The sequence below is a fragment of the Lichenostomus cassidix genome, chromosome 4 (assembly GCF_008360975.1).
Source record: "Lichenostomus cassidix isolate B80296 chromosome 4, HeHo_3.0, whole genome shotgun sequence".
NCBI classification, from domain to species: domain Eukaryota; kingdom Metazoa; phylum Chordata; class Aves; order Passeriformes; family Meliphagidae; genus Lichenostomus; species Lichenostomus cassidix.
Window position 1 is genome coordinate 68,868,277 of NC_139484.1, and position 23,841 is coordinate 68,892,117.

General features: G+C 37.8%; 1 protein-coding gene across 1 annotated transcript in view; it reads right to left on the reverse strand.

Moving 5' to 3' along the window:
- STK32B (serine/threonine kinase 32B) overlaps positions 1-23,841 on the reverse strand; it is a 157,921-nt gene that overhangs the window by 13,807 nt on the left and 120,273 nt on the right. Inside the window, exons 7-11 of the mRNA XM_085059801.1 lie at positions 17,023-17,126; positions 12,785-12,901; positions 11,536-11,661; positions 6,238-6,369; positions 5,407-5,471 (exon numbers count right to left, since the gene is read on the reverse strand). Coding sequence (XP_084915927.1) covers positions 5,407-5,471; positions 6,238-6,369; positions 11,536-11,661; positions 12,785-12,901; positions 17,023-17,126 — 544 coding nt within the window. The remainder of the gene's footprint in view (positions 1-5,406; positions 5,472-6,237; positions 6,370-11,535; positions 11,662-12,784; positions 12,902-17,022; positions 17,127-23,841) is intronic.

Sequence of the window (23,841 nt, forward strand, 5' to 3'; positions counted from 1 at the left end):
AATAGAATAGAATAGAATGGCCTCCAGTGTTGAGGATCTGAATTTGTTATCCTGATCCTTCCAGGACCACATTTCAACACAGAGAATGCCCTGAAATATGCACCCCCATGCAAATTTTCATTCCCAAAGTTGAATGGTGAAGTGTAGCCATTCTAATGTTATCATTACTGTTTGGGAAAACTTTGACCATTTTTCCTGGAAGGCTTTGAAAATGAGGTTCCAGATACTCATTAGCCTTTGTGGGTTTTTTTTCCCTCACTGGAACTGTGAAGGGAACACATTATTGAAACAATGCCTGTTGTGTGACCACCCCTGTCTCAAAATAAAAGAAAGTGAATTTGAAGGTACACCTATAGAAAAATTACCAGCTTGGGCCTGCTGTGCTCAAACTTTTAGGCAGTTTGGCTCACTTAGAACAGAGTGACATTTGTATTGGTAATTCCAAACCGGTAACAATGAGCAGGAATCAGACAGAAGTGAACAGGCTCGTGTCAGTAAGCAACTGTTATTACTGCCTGAACACAAACCAGGTTCAATCACATTCAGAAAAGCAAATTTCTAACTGCAAGAGCAATCTCTAAAAACAGACATATCCATTACAAAAGGGAGAAGAAAGGTTCAGTGAAGAATAGTGCAACCACTTGAAATGCTCAGAAAGAAATGGATTTAAACTGAATTCAGGTCAGCAGAAGGGACAAGAAAAGGACTGTAGCCTCATCCAAACAGCATTCAGGTATTGGAAGGATTATGATAATATAAATATCTCCAGAGACACTAAGTGACATAAAATACGTATTAAGAAAAGTACATTCAATGAAGTATACTGCAAATCATTATGAATATTCAATTTCAATCAAACTAAGATGAAAGAGAGTACTCAGGGACTCTGGATTTGAATCTGAAAAGACAATTTAAAGGAAAGAAAAAGAACTAAAAAGAAAGAGGTAATAAATTTGATCTCATTAAAGAAATGCAGAGAATATTAAGCATTTCACCTATGATATGGAAAAAAACCAGACAACATGATTTTAAGCATCTTAATATGCTTAAAATATGCTCCCTCAAGTTTTACTGTTTATTCTGGGAGCAGACAGCTGTCAGTTCATCTCGAGCTGCTCAGCATCATTTATAAGAGAAGCTGATGTGCTCAAATGATAGGAATGATAGTAGGAAAAGACAGAGTAATGTGCTTCAATTTCTGGCAGAATGTTTTAGTGTGGTAGCATTGAACAAACACTGAGAAAAGGAATAAGATGTATTAGTAGCTTTGGACAGAGACAAGCCTGTTCAGATCAGTGGGGACAAGACAGCTGAATATCATAACAATGCTATTGCAGCATATTAGTATTATGTAAAAACTTCCAAATTCAAAAATCACTAGTAATGTTTTGAAAGTTTTTACTGGAGTTATTAAAAACATGGATATTTTTCTAATTTGTTCATTGCATTTGTTAAAATAGTTTTGCAGAATTCCAACCCATTTTCATGTATATTGGATATATGAAATACATATTCTACTCAGTAAAAGGTAATTATATGATTTTGTTTTCTTTAGCAGGCTGAAAATATTGATTGAACTATCTAACTGATTGAACTATCTAACTGAAAGACAATTCTGCCAGAGAAGAAAATATTTCTTGTGTTTTCTTCTCTGTTCTTTGTTTTCTGACATCTTTTATCTTAAGGACATCTTTCAGGGAGAAGAAGAAGCTAAGGAAACATAAAGGGTAAGAAATATGATTTCACTACAAGCAAATATTGGGTCTCTTTCTGAATTTCTGGTCATTTCAGGTTTTAGATACTCATAAAGAGATTAAGTTTTATGTGAAGGTCTGTTTAGTGATAACAGCCCAAAAATAGCAAAATAATCAGTGCTCAGCTTTTTAATAAAGCTGCAAGCAAACAGTGTGGCTTTATCTGTGCAATCTCCCCCACCACAGGCACACAGAAAAATTTTAAAAAGAAAATTTCAAAAGGTAGCCTACAGCATCTAAATGAGATCAAATTCTTGAAAAATTGCTGGCAAGTCTATGGGACTATACATTAAGATACTGCAGAATGTTTGATGTTGCATTTCTGGATATCATAAAGTATCACATACAGAAATTGAATTAAAAAGTGGTGGCAAAAAAATGGTCACAAAGATCCCTGAAACCTACTTCAGATCATATTTCCCAGCTAATCAGTGGGTGGACCATTTTTATATCAAAGTTCATTTAGTTTATGTTTTCAAAACTAAGAGACTACACTGACACTTTTAAGAATAGAAAACAAATCCTGCAAAAGAATTTTCCTGTGTTATTTTACTTTGGATCAGGGCAGTGTGTGCTCCTCTCTTGAAGGTACTGGAAGATAATGTCACTGTGGACAGATGCCATACTCCTGTGTCATAGCAAAAGACACAAACACACACATGTTTTTAATTTGTAGCTCACATCCACTGAAATGTTCAAGAGAAGATGCTGTGTGATCAGGAGTAAGTAAGGAATACATTTCTAACTTTTTTTACCCACTGCTGACAATCACTGACTACATATCTTTGTCCAGGAAGCTCTTGCTAAAACATTCCTACAAATACCAGTTCTCCATTACTTAAATACAGAAAGCAAAGGAATAATGAAAATGTGCACCTTCTGTCTGTGTCTTCGTTAACTGAAACTATTTACTTACTTCATCTTCTTCCACTGTGTTTAAATCCTTTTTAGCATAGTAAGCCTTTTCTCTACCTCTCCCTGCTCCTCTTATCTGCAGTCTAAGAGTTTCTGATAGTCTCCTGAGCTTCCTGGCAGGAAAGCAAGTATGACATATTGCAAGATTTGCAGTGTCTATTGCAGGGTGAAAGACACACGGTGGAAAAGAGGCACAGTGTAGAACTACCAGCAAGGTGTTCAATAAAATCAGATTCTGTTTCTCATAGCAGATATTTTAAAAGTATTGGATTGCAAGATATTGTGGAACTGAGATGGCTAACATCACACAATTAACTATTTCCTTGAATCCTTGTAGTTTGGGGAGTCTCATTTTTTCCCTTGAAAAACATGCTATTTTTTTTTTTTATTCTTTATTAGAATTTATACAGTGTTCTGTGACACTGAAGTAAACTGAGCAGAAGGTTTAAGTCACAATAAAATGTAGATTTTTGTTGCTGAATATAATGAATATCTAAGCAAATATACAGATAGTTTCAACAGGTACTATGTAGAGGAACATGGAAGAATATCAGAACATCTGCCTGCATTAATCTGAGACTGATTTAAAGCCCTGTTTGGGATTGACAGCTCACCTAAAGATACAATCACATATTAACAGGTATTGTGCTTGTAGGGACAAACAGTTCCTATCTTTCAACACCTGCAGCTATTCCTAAGAACTTGATGGGCTTTGGAAAGCCATGTAAGCACTACCTCAGCCTGTACATCCAGTCCTGAGGGCACAGAAGGTCTAAGGAAACCCACCCTGAGTTCCTCTGGTGTGCACTGTGTAGCTGCTTCTGGTAGGATGATATCTGTGCCTGCCATTGCTCCTGTTTTGTTCCCATTAACTTGAATTAATTTTGCACTTCAAACATTTGATCTCTGCTTCCACCCATCTCAACATTTTTGTCTTTGAAAAGTATTACAGAAGTGTCTCCATGTCCTTCTTAAGCTACAATGCAATTTAAATGAGAAATGATTGTGATCTGTCTTTAGACAATGCAGGATCTGTTGTTGGTCTGTACTAAATATCTTTCCTTTGCCTTGTCAAAGCCAATCAAGTAATGACCAAGACACATGCTTTTCTTGTTGAAGTGCATGTGGTTTACCTTTTGCTTCCATTTTACTTGTAATCCATTTAAACTTCTTGATCTCTCATCAGCCTCTCAGAGTTCTTTATAGCTTGTGTTGTTACTTGCACATAGTTGTGCAATATGAAACAAATGGAAAAAAATTCCTAAGCAGAAAAAGATTTAAGAATAACACAGTAAAATCATGATAAGAGAAAAATTGCTCAAGCTAGTGAAGACGCCAATAAGATTCTGAAAGTGTCTTACAAAATCTGGTGGTTTAACTTTCAAAAATTGCTGCATATTGCAATGTGATATATGACTTGGGAGTAGGTGAGAGACTAATATCTGGAAATGAATTAGTTGTATGAACAACTTCTTGGAAACTCATTAAATTTATTTATCAATGCAATGTTTTTCTAATCTTGTTATTATGATCTTAATAACTTTGATTTTTGTGGGTTAAACTACAAAGCTCAAGCATTCACTGGTTCAACTGATTCAGAGAATCCACCGAGATGCTTCTGAAAACCTCCATGGGCTGACTTGGTCTGGCTTCTCTTGTTTATGGCTTTTACAGAAACAAATGGCTTTCTTGTGCTAGAGATCATGCAAAATAACATGAAGAATCTGCTGGACCTTCCTTTTCTTTCTAGGACCTTGTTGTAGTTTCTGTGAGCAGTTAGTATCAGTCACAGAAATGTCTCACAGATTGTAACAGGAAAAAGGGTATTTCATGGCATAATTTCCTTCGTGCTATTGTGTGAACTGTGCAAGGTTGACAATTCCTGTTCCAGTTTTAATTACAGAGACAGTGATTACCTGCGTTGTAGGCATTAAATGAAATAGTCACAAATTTTTAATTAAATTTTAACATCTCACAACTCTATTAGAAAGGCTTGCATATATAATTACATCAAATAAAATCATGAAATATAGTTGAATGAAATGCAGTAATCTGACCAAAGACGCAAATAACTCCCTTGTCATGAGGTGCATCTGCTAATACAAACAGGCCCATAATGGTTGCAACTCAAATGCAGTAAACTGTGAGAAATGTAGTGCATTAATGGAACCAGGAAATTATTGTTGTTCTTGGGAACCAGTCTTGTACTTCTGTGAACATTGACTGACCCTCAGTCACAAGTTCTTGCACCATGTCTGGTACAGGTTTAATACTTAGCTTTGTTGAAATAGTTAATTTTGAAATATGGTTTTTTTTTCTTTTTTTTAAATAGTGGGGAAGTATGAACAGTGTTTCCAAGTCAGAACAGTGCAGTTCATATAATCAGAATTTCATGGAGTTATGACTTCCCTTGGTTTTGTTTGAGTTGTGATAAAGCAGTACCTTGCATCATATTCCTTTGCTTAATTGCTGACAGTTTCTCTGGGGAGTTTCAGTAACATTTACCTTATACTTCTAACATACTTTCATCACAAGGTCTTCTGCTTGCTTGCAGAGATACAAGAACTACAAAACCATCACACCAGAGACTATAAGAGGAAGAAATCAATGGAAATCCAGCCTTTTAGGCTCTGCTGCTGTGATCATTAATCACTTTCCCTTACACTGTGAGAAAAAAAATAGTTCTCAATTTAATTTTAGTACTGAATGCTAAAGAGGCATTAAGAAATGCACTTACTTCTCTCTGTTGAATATGATGAATTCTTTCCTAATGGTTTCCAAGCACTGCTGCAGGTGTACGTTCTTTAAAAAACAGCATGAATAGGTTGATTAAAAAAGATGAGAAATCATAGACAAAAATCACAACAACAGAAACAACACTGAACAAAAAGGCTTATGAATGAATACTATCAAGAGGCAGTTTGAAGACTCATTAAATTGGGCTGTGATAGCACAATCACTCTTTCGTTCTTTTGGAAGTAGTTCCTCACAAAGAATTCCTGAGGATTTTCACATCTAGGAAGAACAGCTTGCATGAACATTAAAAATCATCAGGAGTAGCAACATAATTTATAAAACTTCACTGAAATGATAATTCAAGTCTGTAAATTATTAGTAATCTTCTCAGTACTCTTGACTGTTCATACAATGCATCTTTCTATATGGGACGCATTAGTCAAGAGTGGAAGAGACAGCTTTAACATATTTATAAATAATGAGCATTTTCACTACATACTTTTCTTTTTTGGTAGTAGTAGTGAATAAATACTCTTTGTATCTGTTTGTCCATGTGTGGGAAGTGTTTTTGGCAACTGGCAACACTTTTTCATACATTAAATGAGCATCTGTGATAATCTTAAAAATTATTATAACTTAAACATGTTGTTACTATTTGACTGAAATAAATAGTTCATTTTCATCTTGCTTTGGAGATGATTTATGCAATGTATAAAATGACATACAGAGAACTTGAATCTGTTTTCAGAGGTGATAACACTGAACTTCACTGAGTTTGCCTATTGGAGTGTAAACAAAATGCCACTGACTGCAGTCACAGTCCCCATCTTACCAGTGGGCAGCTTTCCTTAGCTCCATCTTTGGATTTGTTTTTGGCAAGTCGCTTTTTCTTTTTGTGGAGAGGCTTGGACTCTAAAATCATTTCTTCAAGTTCAAATGTGGGATCACAGTTCAGTCTTCCTTTCTGGTACAAAAGGATTCAGAGTTACTCTTTGAAGCATCGTTGTGATTTTTTAGTTTGCTCGGCAAGTGTTAATAGCAGTAATAATGAACCAGCTCCTCAATCACATCTGTAAAATGAAAACTCTCTTTTTAGGCCTGGAGTGATGCTCGAGGTTTCAATAATGGAGATAAGATAAAAATCATATTATAAAGCAATTATAAAGAGTTAGATCCTCTTCCTAGTTATAAGCAGATGTACTCCAAGAGTGACTAAACTTATGTTTCCCCAGTGAGAGAGATTAATCTGGCCCAGGGTCTTCAACAGAGTATCAGTGTTGTAGAGTGTAAGTGGCACCTGTAATAGTGCAGGAGAGAGGGAGAGCACCTCTAAGACCTTGTAGAAATCTGGTTTTCTGAAGTGTTTCAGTGAATTCAGTTACTTGGGTCCTGTCCATGGGAACGAAGGAAGGAGCTGGCCAGTTTTTGTTATCAGAATTTATATTAAAAAAGGGTTCACAGAAATAGAATCCCAGTTCAGAACGGATCTCAAGGACCACCTGGTCAAACTTTTCTGGGCAAAAGCACAGTCCCCAGTCTGGACAAGATGACCCAGGCAACCTGTCCAGCTGAATCTTAAAAGTGTCCAGTTTTGGGGAATTCACCCTTTTCATGGGCAGACTATTGCAATGGCTGATTGTTGTTCTAATGAAAACTTTTCCTCTTGTGTCTAAGCAGAATCTTCCCACTAGTAACTTGTACCCATCACTCCTTTTCTTTTACATGTGACTCCCTGTAAAAAGGGAGTCTCCATCTTTGTAGCCAACCTTTAAATAATGGGACATGGTGATAAGGTCTCCCCTAAACCTTCTTTCTCAAAGCTCTACAAGCCCAACTCTCTGAGACTTTCCTCTTATGGCCTGTTTCCCACTCCTGTGGTCATCTCTGTTTGCCCTTCTCTGGACCCTGTCCAGCCTGTCCACATCTTTTTTGTGTAGTGGGGACCAAAACTAAACAAGTATTCCAAACATGGACTGGAAAGTGCTGAGTAGAGTGGGGCAGTGAGTTTTTATCTCTGCTGGTGATGCACTTGTCAACATCCTGTTGGCTTTCCTTGCCATGGCAGCACCTGGTCACTCACACTGAGCTTGCTGTCCACCTGGACCTCCAGAGCTGCTGGAGCTGTCCCCCAGCTGGGTAGATCCCTCCCTGGGCTACACCCCTGGCCTAGGTTTTCCCAGGTTTAAGACCTTACATTTGTTGTTGAACTTCATAAGGTTCTTGCTAGCCCACTTCTCCACAAGTCTTCCTGCAGGGTAGCTCTCCCAAAATGTCCACTTCCCCACTCAGTTTGGTACTGTCAGTGAAATTCCTCAGGGTACACTTGATCCCATCACCCACATCACTTGTTTAGGTATTAAACAGTGCTGGATCCAGTATTGATCCCTGAGGGACCCCACTTGTGACAGGCTGCCATTTGGAGAAGGAGCTGTTTGCCACCTCCCTCTGGGTGCAGCCCACCAGCCAGTTCCCCACCCATCACCTGGATCACTTGTCTATTCCATAACACATCGATTTCTCCAAAAGGAGACTGTGGGAAACTCTATAAAAAGCCTTGGAGAAATCAGGTAAACAATGACCACCACTGGCCCCATATCAACTGAGTAGTTTACTTTGTCATCGAATATGGTCAGGTTTGGAAAGTACCACTTGTCCTTGGAGAACCCTTGTTGGCTTTTCCCAATCATGTGCTTCATTCTAGTCTATTATTCTTTTTCTATTCTATCCACTTTATTAAGGTTTTCCTTATCCATTACACACATTACTTAAATATTTTGAATTCTCCATAAAAAAACATTATGATAATTTGTGATGCTTGAAGCAAATATTAAGATTCTTTGTTATACCAGGAAGTCCTTTACAAAAAGCTTCCAAACAATTTGAATTCTGTGGTGGAAGATGTTAAAAGCAGCCTGTTTTCCTCTGGGACTTCTGAGAGTTCAATCACACCATTGTCAACTGTCAAGGTGGAAGTACTAAAATAAGTCATACATAAATGACAGATATTTTTAGTAACCAAAGACACTAAGCAGTAAAATCTCATCAGAAACTACTTGCATAACTTGTGGTGTCCTACAATGAAGCAACTGGAGATCACTCCAGCATGTTTATTCCTAGCAAATGCTCTACACTCAGAGCATAATATTTAGATATCTGATGCCTTTTCCTGCATATAATCCAGCCAGCTTTAGTGAAATGTATTTGGTTTTTATCCATGGCAGTTTATAGCTTATTTATGTTTACTAATGGATAAATAATTCCTTAGGTTTCATCAATATCAGTTCTTTTCTTGGTCATGCAAAGTTTTGAGATTTTTGAGTACTTAAAAAACACATCACTTTAATTCCAAGGCTTTAAAAATAAAAGCAAATTTTATTTTAAAAAACCTACTAACATTTTATGACTCCAAACTGAATATGAAGAAACTAACTAAGCCATAAAGAAACAAATGTGCTAGTTAAGAACTATGTTTATGGAATAAACTATGAGGGAGAAATTAAGCTATAGGGTATTGCTCCCACAGGCCTCCCGTGTGCTCTCTTAGCTGCAGAAGGCAGACAAGCTCTGGACAGTCATGGCAAGCTGTCAAAATTTATAAAACTCTCTAGTTTCAAAACACTCTGCTGGTCACAGGGCCCCAGTTCACCCTCTCACCAAAGGCTGAAAAACAAGAAATATTTTGTTGTGTGGCCCCAATTAATCAGTGCAAGTTGTGCTGGTCCAGCAGAGACTGCATTCCTGGAAAATGTGACAAAACTTGGTCTCATGAAACAGAAAAATTTCTATAAAAAGAAATGTGCTAGAAAAGACGCTTTGATTCTCACCTCATTCTTTTTCCTGACACACTTGATCAACCAGGTGGAACAAGCCCTGCAAAATCTGACTCTGTATGGAAGTGTCTGGCAGAGCTTGTAATGGGACTTTCAGATTAATCTGGTTAGATAAATGAAACATTTTCCTCCAATTTCCTTTTAAATATAGAATATTATTTTACTTCAATATTACAGATTTCCCATTCAGTTTTACAGATGCCTGCCAAAACACAAATAAAGTGAATCCAAATGTGAAAAGAAAAGCTGTATTTGCAGAGTCTGAGACTCTCTTGGATCCCCAAGTATGTTGTACCTTTGGGTATGAAGAACTGGATCTTCCTTACAAAATATTGTGTTGTGAAGTTTTCCACATGCTGACAGCTGTGGATTAAACTTTTAGCTGGGAGTAGGAGGTGTAAATAATCTACTGAGTTTTGCCTGAGACAAAGTCAGCCCACACCTTTGATATCTCAAAGGGAAACTCTGACTTGAAAAAAGGAAAAGAGGAAAGTCAGTCTCCACTCATGTTGCAGATCCACACCACCAGGAGAATGGAGTTCACAGTCCACCAGGACAGGAGGGATCTTAGCTCTGCAGTGCTTTGCTCAGGGCAGTGACCTGAGAGAGTGTAGGGGAGGATCCTGGCATGGCACAGCAATTATTCCAGCTGCATGGACACCAAGGAAGAGTGAAAGAGTCCTGGCCTGGTAGATGACATTCACCTCTCCGACTTTCATCTTGCATGAGGATTGAGCTACAAAGTGAGAGGAAAGTTTCCTCGCAGGTGAACATTGCTCTGGAGTGCCTGCAAGAGGGGTCTGCCTTTCCCTTCTCCTGTTGAGCCAGTCACCTGCTCTATACCTGGGCTTTTCCCCAGTTCCCTGAGGGATGCCCTGCTTGCCACCCACAGCTTTCTCCTCCTGCAGGATGTTGCTTCCAGAGAGGCTCTAGTCAGGAGCCAAGAAGCCCAGCAAGCACTGCCAGCAGTGTCTTGGCAACACACCTGGCTATCTTTGCTCCATTAGACAATGCCCTCTCACCTTCATCTTCTGAAGGGCTGGATCCTGTCCCCGCTGTGTTTAGCATGAACTCTGATGTGTACCTGGATGAAGACAGGGTCTACCTATTTCCCCTTCCTCATCTTTATTTACAGTTGCAAAAAAAAAAAAAAAAAACCCAGAAACAAACCTTGGTATGTTACAAATATGTTGTTTGGAGAAGAATTATAGAGCAATGTACTAGGTTACAAAATAGATGTATTTAGTATTCTATTACCACCAGCTGTGCAGCATTAGCTGTTATCTCCTGCTGTGACTCACCCCTGATAACTATTAATGAGCTATCAAGAACCAACTGCATGACTCATGGAATTATCTCATCCTATTGTGAGATGCTCCACCCAGGAGGGAGGAGCCAAGCATTCCCACCTGGATATAACCTGGCTTGGACCTGCCCAAGGCAGCTCTGTCTACTGGGTTCCCAGAGGACAAGAGCTACCACTGGAGCTTCAGGTGGAGACCAGACCTTCCACAGGATCACTGCTTCAACTGAACTTCACTTGGACTGCTGCCACCACCCTAACAGGGGGTCAGGTTGTATCTACTCTGTCAGTGCTTTTCCTTGTATTATTTCACTTATTTTTAATTTTCCCTATTAAATTTTAATCCGGACTTGTGATGTCCCACTGGTTTGTTTTCAAATTAATACATGTAATATGACTAAAAAAACTGAAGAAGCATATTAACACCACAGTCATTGCTTTTTATTCATGGCCCTCAAATACATTTAACTTGAAAATGATCAAAATGGAAATACCCAGAAAATACTCACAAAATGGGACCGTGGTAAAAAAGAAACCACCAGATTCCCTCACAGAATCGGAAAGTTTTATTGTAAGAAACTGTCACAAAGGAAATAGGTCAGCCTTTTGGAATGCTATTTTTTTAAATGAAAAAGTATCAGCATAGTGGGATGTTAAGAAGTTCTCCAAATGTTATTCAAATGTCCAACTTTCAGTCTTCTTGGTATTCTTTGTCTCAGAATTCTCTGACAATTATTTGCTCTAACAGCTGAAATGCAAAGTCTGGAAAAAGTTTTCTTTTACTTGAAAGGGAACAAAAAGTGAACCAAGGTTAATTAGGTTTTGTTGTGATCTATTGAAAAGGGATGAATTTTCCCTTAGCTATGACTGAGCAAAATGAAAGCAGAATCCAAAGTAAATCACTGAAGAGCAATAAATACAAGCATAAACAAGTACAACAGCAGTGATAATTAAAGTCAGAATTTACAAACACTGTTCACCTGGAATATCGACTTACATTAGGAACAAAGCCTGGGGTCACAGCTTTCTCTAGAACAGCATCCCAGTTGACATCAGCTAGGTATGGAGAATTTTGGATGTCTGCAAGGCTTGAAAGACGGCACTCTGGGTCCTTAGTGAGGAGCTGTGATCAAGCACAAGGCATTTTCTAAGGGGCTGGATGCCATACAGAAGGGTAAATGTATTACAGACATAAATTGTGTGATACATATTTTTAAGTAAGAAAATGTCTAGGGAATCTTCTGACAGATGCTAGAAGTCCCAATTAAAAAAAAAAATTAAAAGTAATAACTCATAGGATATGAGTATGATTTAATTGCCACCAGATGGCTGTTGCAGGCATGAAGTGTATAAATGTATTAGCAACAAAAGTCTGTTTACAAATACACAAGAGGCCAAGTGAAATGAAACATCACAGTTCAATGCCACCCAACAATTTGTATTTTGTCTTTAATTTTTTGGAAGATACAGTTACACTGAGCATCCTGGCAGCAATTAAAATTATCCACCTCACTGCTCTATCCAAAACTAGATTGCTCATTGCTGCAAAAGACATATATTTTTATTATGCTATTCAGACATTCACAAATATTTCCTGTTCGAGTATTAATATTGATGATCTGAAATACCTAAAGGAGACAGATTATCTTTGCAATGTGGCCAGAAAATTAAAGCAAATAAAAAGCTAGGATTTAGAAAGAAAACAATATTCAGTGTCAGATGAATTCAGAAAGAGCCCTACCTTGTAGCTTAGGGACATTTACAACAAACTGGCTTGACTTTTGTTGTTGCAATTACAGCAACATGGGACAGGAAGAGATACAGATGTTTTAATTTCTAATCTCCCTGTCTAGAAACTGCAGCAGAAATTCAGAGAGCAGAGTGGTCCTTCCTTTCCTGTCCCATTGCATATTCACAGCTCAGGGGAAATGAGGCCAGGGCACAGAGGAAGAGCTGCTGATCCCCAAACTTTTACTGTCTCTAGTGAATCAGCTTTAAAATAAAAGAAATATTAAATTTTTACTTCTTTGAAGCCATAAAAAGCGTGAGTCTAAGCCTAAGAATAATGCACCTTCTGAAGAGAAAATACTGCACCACTCACATTCAGAACAGCCTAGAAATAATCCCTGCACTCTTATCCTTGAAATGTCGACTACCTAATGTGTGTGTTTGATGCCTTTTCCAGTGTTGGAGGGGCTTCCAGAAGAGGAGAGAACAGAGGACAGAAGGTATTTGTGCTTTCTTACCTTTTTCAGTAGTGCTATCATGCCCTTGCACCATGCAGACGAGTAGTGAACTCTTTCTATCTTGAACATGTTGAGTATCTCATCAATGGGGGTGGCTGAATGAATTTCATAGGGCCTCTGGGATAAAGATAAATCAATTTCAAGTCAGCAAGAATAGATAAAAGAATGCAGACTATTCACGTTTTCCTGAGCTCAGTACCGTTTATGTTGGAAATATCAAAACTGCAAAAACATCTTATAACAATTTTGAGTCTAATCTGTTGCATGTGTGCTTTTCTTTGGTTGTAATGAATGTAATTACTCATAGGTGCATTTCCTCTGCAGATTTTTCTCTCAGGAAAGGAAGTATCAGTTCAAATGAGATGAATAAAAAATTTTGTTCCTGGGGCACTCTATGTGAAATGTGGATTATTTACTGTTTTTTGCTTGTAGTACTAGTGATCAGTTCTTGTGACTGAAACTGACAAAATCGAAAAGAGGTGGCTGAAAGGAGATTTGTCATCCTGATTTTAATGAGTAGTAGATAAAGAAACCAAAAAAATGCTTACAAAAGTCTGTGTCAGAATCACAGGAAAAAAGAAGACTCCAAATCCCAATCTTTCTCCTTTGCCCTTTTTTAAAATCCAAAATTAACCCGTTGCATGGATCTGCTGTCATGTGTTTGCAGTGCCTAAATTCTTTGATAGATGAAGAAAGGCTCTGGACTTTGCAGTGCTTTGTGCATGAAGATTTCTCTGATTTATCTTTTATTAAATGCAGAGTTTGGAAATAAAAGTACTACATATAAATTTATATTCTTGTTATTTTCTGTGCACATACTTCAATGTTTGCAGCAAGTTGTTATAATTATACTTAATGTATTTTTGTAAACAAGGACAAAGAGTGGATTGTTGGTGAATTAAGTTGTACCCAGCAGGTGATAAATATGTGATGTGAGATCTGCAGCTAAATGCCATCCTAGCAGCAGTGTGCAGATTAATGCATCATAATTCATGAATGACATAGAGTTACCTATTAATCCAATATCCTAAACAGCAAAGGGCAGACACCCATTACCTTGACAAAGAACTGAATCATCCTGTTTGCTAGTATGTACTGGTAGAAGATTATAATTTAAGAGTATGTCTAGGTGGTTGTTAGTTATCTAGTTTGTTAAGGAATTGGAGTCACTCTTCATAAACACCCCAGACATATTCTTATTCTGAGAAGACTCATGCAGATATTTAACTTTGAACATATGTATGAAACCAAGTTCATTCCAAGGCACTGGGGCATTCTAAAAATAACTTCAAGGAGGACTTAAATCTTTTTGGTTTGATTCACATTCAGTTAGCCTGTTTCATTTAGCTGTACCATGTCTTTATGAATTCAACAGGACCTAAATGCCTGCTCTAAACACATAATTTTCTTGAATCAGGTTCAAAGTTGTCATTAGAAATAATTTGTCATATGCTTTTCCCTACCTGTGGTAATGTTGCCATAAAACAGTTATTAAAAATGAACCACTGACATGTTTTCTGTCACCTGGAAGTAACCTACTGCTGACTTAACTTGATACAACAATGTGATCAATAGGATCATTGAGACAGAATGTACACCAATTGTTGAAAATTACAATTAGCTCTAAAAATAGTAGCTATAAGGAATTATGAATCATAAAAGGTTTTTCTGTTAAGGATATTTCTGCCAACGCCTTTTTCCTTTAGGGAAAATCCCTAAAGCTTACCCTATTTTCAAGATTATTAGCATTCTGCAGTCTTGATTTTTAGAGATTTGTAGAGATTTTAAATATTGTTATTAGTAAATTTGAACTATAAATGGCCATTATGGTCTTTTGAGGCCCTTCATACCTCTATCTCCCCTGTTTTTCAGCTATTCAATCCACTTGAGCGTCCTATCCCTTTAGTTCTATTTTGTGAAAAAAGAAAAAAAAGTCTGGTTTGCTTTTGTTCATGATTTTTTATCAAAGTTTCTTGTAAATTTTTCACATTGCAGTGAAAGTCAGAATCTGGGGATCCCACCTACTATCTCATTCCTTCACATTGTCTCTACTGAATTCATGGTATCTACATTTATTGTAGAATTTTATTAGTTGTCTGTAGCTCAGGAACAGACTGACATTTGGCACAGTTTGCATCATACAGTTTTAATTACAGTTTAATTTCACGGACTTGGTGAAAAGATCGATGTTTGATGCAAAGCTGTATGAATTTGCTTTTTTCTTGCTAGGTGATTTATTAGCAGCTGGGTAAGGAGAAAAATATACCTACAATTTATTGAGAAATCTTCTCTCTACTGTGGATAACCCAAAAATGCTCCAGACAGCTCTGTCCTGGGCACAACCTGCTCCTGTAGCTGCAGCCACATTTCCAGCAGAGCACTGTTTTAGCTGCCCTGGTGGGAATGGGGCTGTTTGCACAGCTGGACAAGGAGCTGTGGGAGCCTGGAGGAGCAGGGGCTGCATGCCTGCAGGTTTCTCTGCCAGCCCTGTGTGTGCAAGCTGTGCCTTGCTGGCCATCTGCGCGGCACGGCTGCAGCAGATGGGGATCGTGGAGGGAGCAACGTGCCTCGGGTGAAGCACATCTCCTCAACACACTGCTGCTTCTCCTGTCATCACCCATGTCAGTTTAGGCCTTGTCTAGGCTAGAAAAAGTTGGAAAAAAACACCTTTTCCTTGTCCCCACAGTGGTGTGGGCTGCCAAGCCATCCTCTGGCTTGCTCAGCAGCCAAGAGTTGCTCTTCAGGAGAAAACAAGCAGCTTGACTTGAGCAGGTACAGATGGCAATGTTTGTATAAAAATAAACAAAAAAATATTGATTCAGTCTCAACTTTTCTCTGTTTGGAGCCAGATTGACTTATTCGGGAAAGACAGTATGGATCTTGGCAAATGGATATCAGTTTACATAATTTTTCATTTCTTAAAGTGAATTGATCACATCAAAGTGATTATTTGTAATTAGTCTTGGGAGTTCAGCTTTCACTAATAATAATTCATTGAGCTCCTTTCTTGGAGACACTCATTGGTGAAAGGGTTGGTATAAAACCATCAGGATGTTCTCTTAATTTACTGTAAGTGCAGCTAGAACTACTGTCTGTGAGTGGGACTGAGGATGTATTATGCTTATCACTGCCAGACCTCTCCATTCCAGGAAGAATGTCAGCCTAAAAACTCCCTAAGGTTTGAGATTTATGGTAGAGAAAAAATGATAATAATTGTTGGTTTGCTATTTTTGTCAAACAAGGTGTTTAATACTTCTCTGCTGTGAGAGCTGAAACAGTCTTTGAATGGGAGAGATCTTTGTCTCAGGAGCATAACTTTTGCTATTTCTATGGAAATACAAAATAGATTGGCCAGATTTTAGGCCTTTGAAAAATGTAACTTCTGAAGTAACAATATGCAGACGTTCTGAAATTACATTTTCCATCTAAAAGTGGGAATAATAATTATTCCTATTTTCCTTTATCTGTCATCCTACATGAAATTGTGAGGTCTTTGTGGGATGGATTGTCTGGCAAGACAAGGTAGCAGAACTGTGTTAGTGCCATAATATAAAAAAATACTTCCCTTTTAAAAAAAGCATACTGCAATGCAATAAAATCCCCTTTCCAAAACAGGAATGAAAAATAATAAAAAAACCATCAAACAGCTACTTTAGCTATGTCATCAGCCTGAAATAGTATCTAAATTACTGTTTTCCATTGGGAATAGTAAATATTTAAGCAACTGACTGCAATCCTTTGAATCAAAATGGAAAAGAATTTTCCATTATCTTCTGTGATATTCGACTGTGCTCAGGAAGATTTTTCATTAAACTTATTCACATAATTGATTAGATAAGAAACAAATGCACTGGAAGATAAGCATTTTCTAACTATAGCTGGGCCAAGCATCTTAGGATATTATATTAGATCTCTTATGGTATTAGCCAAGAGAGTCAAAGATATAATAGAGTCTGAAGTAACTCAACTTCTATTTGGAAAAACATACCATTGTTTGCAATTCAGCCTTGTAAAGAAGCCATTAAACATTAGGTCTTTTCTTAGCCAAACTGAAGCAAATTTTCATAATGTGTTTGAGTGTGAGGTGAAACTTTCCCAAGAGTGTTTTCAGGTGGGAAAGAACCAGGACAGCATTCCTGACCTGGGCCTTGTACACTCAAATTTTATCATGAAGAGTGCACTCAGGAGCACTGCAAACTTGACTTTTGTTAGGTAACAACAAACTCCATGATTCTTACCCAACCCCTCAGTAATTCATATGCTGTAATTCCTAGTGACCACCAGTCTACTGGGTATGAGTATCCTGGACCTCCATCCATAAAAGCCTGGAACACTTCTGGAGCTGAAACAGCAAATAAAATTGAACACAAAAGCACTTCATTAAGGTTAGACCATGGATATTATTTCACAGCTGAAAAATGAATAAGGAGTCAATGAACTGGAATTAAACAGACTTGGAAACACAGCATTTTCAGGATGGAGTTTCAGTTCCCTGTTTTACTGATAACAACCAACCTTTGCCAGTCAGGGTTTTTCAAAAGTAAGTAATTTCTTATGTTAATTCTTACCTGGTTCATTTAAGGTTTAAGTTATATGAATAAAAATAAGAAATAGAGGGGGAAATTTTGATCTGAAGTGTGACTTAGAACCTTTAGGGTAAACATTTTATAGGAAAAATAACTGCAAGTGAGGTGATTCTTTGTGATTGATGGAGGTGTTGAATATGGTAAATCTCACCCTTATTCTACATTTGGATAGAACTAATCAGACAGATTTTAAAGATATTCAACATAAGAAAATGGTAGTTAAATAGAAATCCTGACTCTGATTTTATGCTGTGAGAAAATGTCATGACTGGAAGAAAACACCCTGTCAATGAAGTAATGACTTCCACAGAAATATTTTTTGTGGAGGAAAAGAAAATGTATTTTCAAAACAAGGATCCACTTGTCTAATTTCAGGAAAAAACGCTGTACTAAATAATGTTACTGTCGTTTCTTCAGAAAACCAGATATAAAAAAGAGTGGATATGATATGAAATGAAAACCCAGTCATGCTTTTCTAATGATTTAACAGAAGAATCTCTTTCACTTTGTGAAAACAACACTTTCACTGGAGATTTTTGAAACAACCATAACATCATGCTAGATTACAACTACCAGGTGAGCCTCTTCTGGCTGTGATACCAAGTCTAATGCACCACATTACCCCCTGACTACCAAGACCTCACTCTGTGATGTGCACTCTGCAGTGAATGATGTAGTTTGGTCACACTTCTGACTGGCAGGTTGGGATTTGACTATTTATGGCATTTAGTGAAGCACCTCTAATAAATGGAAAGGCATTCCTTTTAGAGAAGTTCTTGCAGTCCTTGCATTATGGATGGCAACATAATAATTTACAACTCCAGACCTGACTTCAGAAAGTCTTCAAGAGCCAAATATAAGAGAAGATTTCAGCATCCATTCACTAGCTATGGCAAAACTCTAATCTGTGGAATAAAAAGCAGTGAATGTCTGAAAGTGATCTTTGACCAGCAGGACCATGTCTAAACACATTTGGTATGAGATCTGCAGGTGCCTAAATAAATATTTTTGCTGGAATACATGTGTTTGGAGAATAGATGACGAGTGGATGTCTGGCAGAGGAAAACTTGTGCTGTGATCTAATATCACACAAATCAACAATGCCATGAGAGTCATGGCACAGAGCTCACTCTGTCTCACCTGCAGATGACATAGTTTCTCTCAGCATGCTGTATCTTCATGAGAACTTCAGCTCTTGTTTGCATGCTGGAGGTGTGCAGGCACATCTTACAGCTGTGCAGTCTATCAGAGGGGTGCTGAGAGCTTAAGCAGCATTTTTGTTATTACTTTAGTGGATCAATGCACCTAAATTGCAAACTTATATTTTGGATATCACCATGGGCACCTTGTAGAGAAGGTTTGCTTGATTTATCCCCATTTGTTACAGTTTTTGCCCACCGTGCCTAGATGATGCACAATATCTCATTACAGAAAATAGCCTTTGTGGCATTTTTACTGAGCTATGTAGGTATAATATTGTTTCACTATTTCTTTTATAGCTTTAACATTTTAATAATGAGACAGATCACTATCTGATTTCGGTGAGATAGAGGTGAAAGTACTTTATTGATGTAACCTATGGCATTGCCACAATGGTGCAGCTGTTTTGCTAATTTAGTGACTGAGCTATTGACATACATTTTATTTTATTTTCTTGTTATAAAAGCTTCAAGGTCAAATCATCCTACATTAAGTATGTCAGCAGAAAATGCTTTCTTTTGCCCTGGAGTTTTGAAGCTGTTTTCTCACCTTAAGCCCATGGCATTCTTAGGTTAGAGTGTGAGCAGCTAAGGTCCCGATTTTTAAAGCAGATAGTCCCCTTTTTCCTGCTCTAACAGCATTATTTTCAGTCCAGCTGGAATGCCTCTCTGCACTCCATCAGCTCCAGTGAAGCAGTTGCAAACACTGTTTTCCCATGAGGGGGGAAATGTCAGAGGTGCAATATGATTTGCAGAACCCTATGCTATGTACAGGTTTTTTCTCAGGGTGAAATCTCAACCACGTTGAGGCCAAAAGGTGTTTCTCCAGTTTGACAAGACTGTTAAATACCCACTTCACACTGAGCTTGTGCTTAATGTGTCTAGAAGTCTTTTTGAACTGAGACATTAGGTGCAAACGAAGGGCTCCAGGAGTTTGCCTGCTCATTCAGAAACAGAGCATGATCTTACAGAAACACAGCAGAGCCTCCAAGTCATGGCATTAGCCAAGCTCTGAAGAACTAGAATTGTGAAATACAGGACATAACATTAGGTTTTGCTGTAAGAAATACCTATGCCAAGAGAACCAATTCAGAGTGTAAATTGGCGAGGATAAAAGCAAATAAAATCTCTGAAAGGAAAGATGAAATTCTGCATTGATTTTCTTTAACATTGTGACTTAAATAGACTATCTGTAATCATTTAAAATTTGAACTTGATCCCAGGCTCAGCTTGGACAGCCATCCTGCAGCCTGCTCTGGGTAGATTCTTCCAAAGGATGATCAGATTTGAGCTTGCCAGCTTGGAGCAAGGGCAACAGCTCTGCTGTGTGCACCCTTTGTGAACACATCCTCTCCTTACATAACAGATTTAGGATGAGAATACTTCATCTTTGCCCCTGTGCATCTACGTAGGCACTATTCTCTCTTCAAGAGTTGGTGTGAACAAGAGTGAGAGTACCTGCAAGAACAAGAGTTTCAGATCTTTTTCCTCAAGCACTTTCTACTGAACAAAGGCTTTTCAGGAAAATAAATGGGTTTAATAATGGGTTTGATCCTGCAGACTCTTTTGGCTGAGAGCTGTAATTACTGTCACATACACTTAGGGGGAAGGCAGTAGATGTTTGCATGGCAAAAGCACAACTTTTAAATGGTGAAGCTAAATCAAGTGATGGCAAGTCTAGCAGCAGGAATGAATTCAAAGAGAAGGGGAGAAGTGTTGCACTTGGTAGATCCCACAGGTCCTCACAGCTCCCCCTGACCTAATTTCTTCGATGTGATGGAGAACTGCATATTCCTAGAGCTGCCTGAAGAATGACTCTGCAGCAGGAACCTGGTCCAGCCTCACTGCTCACCCTGCTTTGGGCAGAGCTGGGCTAGAGGCTCCTGGGGCTATCCTGAGTCACCCCACAACCTGTGATCCTGATGAAGCTGGAGCAACCAACTCCTCACAGCACATCTGAGTGGGATCTCAGAGGCAGCTGAGGCCAGAAGCCTCAATGGGATCTTTAGAGCCTCTTCCTCCTGGCAGTCATCAGGAACTGCATGGGCTCTCCAGCTCTGCTCTGGAAAACCTGTCACCCAAAGTACTGGGGACATTTAAAAGTCTAGAGCTCGGAAGCAATGCAGTCTTTTTGTTTGGGTTATTGATTTTCATCAGTTGTGGAGAGTGATCTGATACCTTTCATGCAACTTTTGAAAATGACTAAGAAAGACTCTTTAAATACCAATGCCATTCCAAGCTGGGACATCTGTACTAATCTTAACAGAGAAAACAATAAAATCAGGAATGTTTCTGTGTTTTATATAATAATGACTAAATGCACATATTTAACTTCAGCAACCAGCCAAGCTAAAAGTCCTTCCATTGGTTCTTTTCTGTATGTATGTTTTTCTCTTAATAATATACTTTCATTATTTTATTGTTGATCTACTTTGCTTTCTTGAAAAATTACATAAATGAATCCACTTTTGTACTGCATTGTATGCTTCAGTACTTTTCTTGCTTGTCCCCAATACAAATTTCCAGTCAATATTTTTTCCAACTAATAAATTAAAATAAATCCCCTTCAGAGATGTGTCTTCTGATGTTTTTTACTCTGTATCTTTTTAGTTATACCATATTACTGCAGACTGTAAATAAATGGTTATTTCTCTGCAAAATAAAGCTATACTAGAGGACAATTTATGAACAAATTGAACATGAAAGCAAATCTAGTGGCTGTGCATCCATCTCAGAGGCAATGGCTTACTGGGATATCCTTATTTCTGTTCTGTAGGTTTGTGCAAGAGGGAGTAATTTCTGACAAATCCACTCATGTATGTAACTACCCACTGGAATTTTCACAGCAGTCAGATGATTTGCAATGTGAATTACGTAGATGATGCATCTCACATTGTCTGCATATTTTCCTAAAGGTCAGTAACAAAAGTAAAATTATACAAAAGGTAATTTTATGTAGCTGATTGGTAATTAGCTACCTTTATTTGTGGAAAGATATTCGTATCTAACAATATGATTCATGAGTTTGAAATAAAAGAGAATATTAGTGTAAATGTAAACAATGCTAAATGAATTTTTCACGATTTTTTCCTATTGTAAAAGTCCACTTTGTACAAAGAATAAAATATCCTAAGTAGGGCTTCTGAAAATCTGCTGAGTATTCATTGGTATCCCAACTTCATAAATTGTAAGTGCTGTGGGTCTCTGAAATCAGACTATTTTTAATTTGCTGCTCAATGGTGAGTTTGAAAATGCTGTCCCTGATAAAATGATCAATTTGAGGACTATCTCTTGGTGTTGTTGGCAAAAAGAATAGCTGTTATTATTTCTGATGGAGCATCTACATACTGACAAATCAGTGTATTTTAACAATAACTTACAAGTCAGCCTTGAAAGATGGATTATTGTAAGGAGCTGACTGTCCATGAAAAGCTAAATGTTGCCAATGACAGCTGGTCATCAGTTCCTGCAAAATGCCCCATGCCAGTGTTATCAATATGAGAAATTTAAAAAAATTAAAAAAAAAAAAAACCAAACAAACCCTAGTGGTTTAATCTCTCTCTCTCTTTTTTTTTTTTCTTTTTAAATTATCCAGTTCAGGTGGATATGTCAAAAATATTTCTTAAGAATGAAATCCCTGACATTGTCCAATTGTCTAGCTACTGCTCTCTGAAGTCTATTTGCATCTCAGCAGAGACCCTACATGTCAGTAAGGGGAATCAGAGGTGTGTGGTTTACAGCAGGTGCTGCAAAGCAACACACTGCTGTAGTATTGCAGCAAAACACACTACAGTGGAGTGGGTTTTATTGCAATGCCCAAGACTTCAGACTAGAAAATAAACTCCAGGGTCATTAACTGAGATTCAGCATACTACCACACTGGCATAATACCATCATTCTCCTTCCACATATTAGTCCCTGATCTTGGGGAAAAAATTATAAGTATAAATTGATATATACACATATATACAATACACACAGTATAAGCACTATTTTGATTGAGTAGCACAGGATAAGCTGTTAAAAGCTTAGACATTTGCAAATGTTAAATGTGTGAATGAGGATGTATATAACACATTTATAGTTTCACCTTGCTGAATCAGGCTTAAGGCATGACAGATTGAGCTGTATAAAAATTGAACTTGATTTTTGGAATAATATTTCAAGAACCTTGAACTGAGATGTTTCAGTGAAATATTAATTGCTTTCTCAGCACTGTGATGAGAAAATATTAATTTTCACTTTCTTGTTAGAAGTAAATTCAGGGCTCAGTAATTTTTCTGGATTGTGGCTTAAATAGAAAGCAGAAATCAAACTACAATAATGACAAGTGATCTTCTATCCAGAGTAGAAGCTGTTTCAAGAGCAAAATGGAAGAAAAAACTTCACTCTCTCTGAATATAAATGTGGATTTGGTAAACTATCAATTTAACTCCTAGAGTTTACTTTCCCATGTGCTAAAAGGGTCTAAATTATAATGGTCAACTTTCTGACTCAGAGCTTTAGACTAGCCAGCTGCTAACTTCTATTTTATGAGGCAAAGTGCTGTTTAAAGCCTGGCCATGCTGGGATGGCAATTTTCTGTCATGAGGTCTGGACTTGTATTAGCCATGTAACTGATTTTGCACCATTATTCACATTATACACATCAATAGTTTTAATACTCATATTTAATGCAATTTTTCAATCAAAGTAAATAATTTAGATACCATTACCTGGAAACAGACATGGCATTTAGAATGCCTTATTAGTTTTCCATATGGCTGTACAACCTCTCCTGCCCTTATTCAGCATGCTGTCCTCATACAACCCTTGGCTTTACTCAACCACTGAACAGAACTCACTTCTTGACCTTGCACAGAGAAGCCCTCAGTGGCTGAACATCTGGATCAGCCTCAGAGAAACAAGCTCAAGTTGACAAAAGCCCAGCAGCAATGAGCATGTCCTGGTCTCCCATTATCAAACACAAAATTATACACAAGCACCTTCATTGCTCCACAGAAAAGCTCACAGTGGCTGCAGGGTCAGTTTTTCTAGCAATTTGTAGAAGGGGTTTTGTCCAAAAAAACCCATTTGGTGTTTGGAAAATTGTTCCAGTGTACAGACAGCAGATGTTCTGCCCAGTACTGAAATTAGCTGATCTGCATAACTGGTAATTCGCAGGACAGACTGTGTACCTGACATGGCAAAAGGACTATTAAATACTCCTACCAGGTTAAAAAATATCTTTGCACCAGTTTATGCATGCAAAACCCTGGTGGGGCTGGCCTGA